This window comes from Triticum dicoccoides, chromosome 3A (genome assembly GCF_002162155.2).
Source record: "Triticum dicoccoides isolate Atlit2015 ecotype Zavitan chromosome 3A, WEW_v2.0, whole genome shotgun sequence".
In the NCBI taxonomy this organism is placed as follows: Eukaryota; Viridiplantae; Streptophyta; class Magnoliopsida; order Poales; family Poaceae; genus Triticum; species Triticum dicoccoides.
The window spans coordinates 393,988,963-393,993,285 of record NC_041384.1 but is presented as its reverse complement, the minus strand read 5'-3'; the positions used below and the strand labels follow the sequence as shown (position 1 = coordinate 393,993,285).

At 43.7% G+C, this 4,323-nt stretch overlaps 2 protein-coding genes across 2 annotated transcripts in view; one reads left to right on the top strand and one right to left on the bottom strand.

The window, feature by feature from the left end:
• The window catches only part of LOC119272327 (glutathione S-transferase T3-like), a 2,110-nt gene extending 740 nt beyond the window's left edge, over nucleotides 1–1,370 (top strand). Inside the window, exons 2-3 of the mRNA XM_037553829.1 lie at nucleotides 295–705; nucleotides 792–1,370. Coding sequence (XP_037409726.1) covers nucleotides 295–705; nucleotides 792–1,370 — 990 coding nt within the window. The remainder of the gene's footprint in view (nucleotides 1–294; nucleotides 706–791) is intronic.
• A 123-nt stretch (nucleotides 1,371–1,493) lies between these two features.
• LOC119272326 lies at nucleotides 1,494–2,918 on the bottom strand. Its single transcript, XM_037553826.1, has 2 exons — nucleotides 2,608–2,918; nucleotides 1,494–2,535 (listed from the first exon to the last, which is right to left on the bottom strand). The coding sequence occupies exons 1-2, from the start codon at nucleotides 2,841–2,843 to the stop codon at nucleotides 1,494–1,496; spliced, it is 1,278 nt and encodes a 425-aa protein (XP_037409723.1). The 5' UTR covers nucleotides 2,844–2,918.
• Between the last annotated feature and the right edge of the window lie 1,405 nt (nucleotides 2,919–4,323).

Below are 4,323 nucleotides of genomic sequence, written 5' to 3'. Positions count from 1 at the left end.
GGGTGCGGGCGGGCGGCGGGGTGCACGGGCGGGCGGCGGGATGCGGGCGGGCGGCGGGGTGCGGGATGCGGGCGGGGTGCGGGATGCGGGAGAGGTAGGAGGTGACGGGCTGGGGAGGCCGGCGGCCTGCGGCCTGGGGAGAGGACGGGCAGGGGAGAGGCAGGAAATTGCAATGCTTTCTCCATCAGATAGTCCAATTGGAGAGCATTTCTTGTAAATTGTTGCTTGTTGCTTGGCCATGTTAATTTGATGTCAGATTGTGGTCTAAAATAGCTATGCATTGGTTGCTTGCAGATGGAGGGTGACCAAAGCTTCTTGGACACCATTGGTTTTGGTTACACACAAACACAACCAGATAGTCCAATTAGAGAGCAGGCAACTCCATCAACTCAGCATCGTTCTGCAATAACAGAGAAAGGAAAATCCAACAAAGGAAAAAATTGGTCTAGTGATGAGGACAAGGTTCTCATAGCAGCATGGGCAAATACAAGTTTGGATATTGTTGGGACAGATCAAAACCGGGATGCTTATTGGGATAGAATTTCAGAGTACTACAACACACACAAGGAATCATCATGGCCGGAGCGTAATGCTAATGCAATCAATTGCCGTTACACAACGATTAATAGAGAGACCTCTAAATTTTGTGGTTGCCTTCAGCAGATTTTAAATAGGGAAGAAAGTGAAAGGACTATACAAGAAAAGGTATGCGCCTTTCTTGTAATTCTATATGTGATGTGCAATATTCTATATGTGTTGTGCTTATTTTAACAACATATTTATATGTGCAGACAAACGATGCACACATTTTGTTCAAGGAAATGGATCTTAAAAAAAAGAAGCCTTTCACACTGATGCATTGCTATGTAGAGTTTTCGAAGTATCCAAAGTGGCAGACAAGAGAAGTTGAAACTTCTCTTAAGAAACAAAAGAAGACCATTGATGCAAGTCCAGGCACAGCCACCAATGATCCGGCTGATGCATCCTCGGTACGTACTGATGCTACCTCGATACGCACTGATGCTCTTGAACATGAGAAAAGACCTGATGGTGTGAAGAGGGACAAGAGAGGTAAAGCTGATGACAGTGCTTGCAAGCTGTCATTAGAAACTGTGTGGGCAGCAAAGCTAGAGAAGGATGAGATCAAAGAGGCGGCAAGAAATGCTCGCTACGCACAGCAATTGGAATTGCGAAAAGAGGAGATTGCACTCAAAAAGAATGAGGATGCACGAAACGAGAGGGAGGATGCACAGAGACAGTTTGAATTAGATGAGAGGGTCATGCTCATCGACACAAGTGGTATGACTGATGTTCAAAAGCAGTTCTATCAAGCTAAGCAGAAGGAGATCCTTGCTCGCGGCCTAGGGTAATGTGAGCTATATGTTGTAGTTGTAAGAACTATTTATTGCTTTCTGCTAGTTGAGGACATGGATTACATCACTCATTGCATAAATATTTTTATTGATAGCTGCATTACAAAGACATGGATTACATCACTCGTTTCCAAACTTTTGCCAGACATGGTCAATTAGATCAAGTTTAAGCTGATCATGTTCATCGAAATTTCTAATCCGATTAGTCATCTGAATAAAAGAGCTCAGTTCTTCCGCATGAGTACGAGAGACTGTGACTCTTTCTCCCATTGCCTCAAAAGTGCAGCTTTGCCGACCAGTTTGCCGCTCCTCTTCAACTATCATATTGTGCATTATGACACAAGCTTTCATGACATCAGTGATTTTTTTACGTTTCCATCCTTTAGCCGGTCCACGAACAATGGCAAAACGGGATTGCAGAACTCCAAAGGCTCGTTCCACATCTTTCCTAGCCCCCTCTTGCTTCTTGGCAAAAGTTTTATGCTTTCTGCTAGTTGGAGCTGGTATGCTCTTCACAAATGTTGCCCACCGTGGATAGATACCATCTGCAAGGTAATACCCCATTGTGTACTGATGGCCATTGATGCTATAATTCACTGGAGGAGTTTGGCCTTCGGCTAGCTTTGTAAAAACAGGAGAACGTTGAAGAACATTTATATCATTCAGAGACCCTGGTAAACCAAAATAAGCATGCCAAATCCAAAGATCTTGTGAAGCAACTGCTTCCAAGATCATAGTGGGCTCGCTCACATGGCCTTTAAACATGCCATGCCATTTTTTGGGGCAATTTTTCCACCCCCAGTGCATGCAATCTATGCTCCCTAACATACCGGGAAATCCTCTTTCCTCCCCTATTGCAAGTAACCTAGCAATGTCTTCTTCATTTGGAGATCTCAGGTACTTTTCCCCAAAAACTTCACAAATTTTGATCACAAATTTCTTGCAAGACTCTAAATTAGTAGACTCAGCGGACCGGATGTACTCATCAACATAATCGGCTGCTATTCCATATGTTAGTATCCGCATCGCCGCGGTCATCTTTTGCAAAGGATGTAACCCAAGAGCTCCAGAAGCACTTCTTTTTTGCGTAAAATAATCATCATAGTCATGCTCAAGTATACCATCAGCTATGCGGTTGAACAAAGTACGCGACATCCTAAATCTGTGCATAAAAATTAAATGAGACAGGGAAATGAAAAAAGGACCAAAGCAGAGAAGTGTACTAATTACGAACCTTCGTCGAAACAAATGTTCGGGAAAGCGAGGAACTTCTTTGAAGTAGTCGTCCCACAGAAGAAGAAATCCGGCATCTCTTCCTCGATCGATTGACTGACGTCCATGCTTGGAACCGCCATGGCGTCGACCGTTCTTCCTCTCTTCCTCCTCCCGCTCGGCGAATGCTGCAAGTATGAGTTCATCGTCGCCAGATGAAGATGACGAAGAACTCATGTCCCAAGTGGATGTGTTCATTGTGTTGCGTGACAAACGATAGAGAAATCTAGGTGAGAAGAGAAGTCACAGGTAGAAGTGTGCTGGAAGAGAGGTGGTAGGGGTGGTTTATATAGATCGGAAACATGGCCGTTGGAAATATAGCCGTTGGAAATATAGCCGTTGGAAATATAGCCGTTTAAAAATATAGCCGTTGGAATATACACGTCCTAATTTACACGTTCCACTGAAAAATTGAGAGATGTATAATTTAGCATGGTGTATATGGACGTGTATATGAAGATATACACGTCCAAATTTACACGTTCCACTAGAGATACTCTAAGAGGCATCTCGGGTGCCTTTTTTTCTACTACCTATGTACGAAAATAAAATAAATTTTGGCAGTTTAGGGGCTGTTCGGTAATCCTCCCACTGTGAAATCTCAGGATCTGCCAAGCACCTCCTTCCCCATTCCGCGAATTTGAACTGCCGCTCCTCCAGCTCCGGAGCGGAGTTGTGGAGAGGAAGGAATCCAAACGGGGCCTTTAATTTAAGCTGAAAAAACGTCCTACATTTTTTTGCAAAGGGATTATATTTCTAGAGAGAGAATTAAGGCATAACCTATTTGAAGTACTCCTAGATTTTGCATTTTTATAAACCCGCTTTGAGAATTCATAGAATAATGAGAGGGAAACGACTAGTTGGGGGTTATACCCCTTGTGGGATGTCCCAACAGACAGTTTTCTGAGCACAGGACGCTCTGATGGTATCCCGACGACTAGGGGGTCTCTCACCACGTCGATGGTGGGTCAGAATATAAAGATGTGCCTAAACAATTGCTACAGTCAAATATGCAATCATATATGATGAACGCAAAGCAAGTGACCAAAGTAAACCGCAAATAGGAGTAGGGTTAGTGATAACTGAAGACGTCGATGTATTCCAATGTACAAGCTAATCACCATTTGCAGGACAGGTGTCATCACAAGTTGATTCGTAAGACCTCCTGCCGCGTCTCGAACCTCCAAGAGACTGTTCTTAGAGATGCTCTTACTAACTTTCACAAGATACAAGGAACGCGAGTGGCTCCAACCAGAAACAAAACCATCGACAGTACCACCAAACATAATAATACTCCAATTGCACAGGAGAAGCACTAGATGAAAGACTGACCTTTTTCTTCTCATGAGCTAAAAATCAAGAGTTCAAAGCTGCTACTTAAAAAGTGCATGCTGCATGTACAACTACTTTGCTATACAAATGTGCATCTCAAAAAGAGAAACCACAAGATCAGGAATCAAGATCAGCCAAAACTTCTCATAGAAACATTGACTAAAGTAGGCACTAGCATTTCTGAGTTTTGCATCCCTCATGGTAGAATTATCCATCACTGGTGATGGAGGCAATGGAACTGTAAAATTTACAGCACACATCACGCATGCATGCACTCCCCTGTGCAAATGCATCAACACCCAAAAACATGTACACACGGGCATGCACATATGGCACACACGCTGAT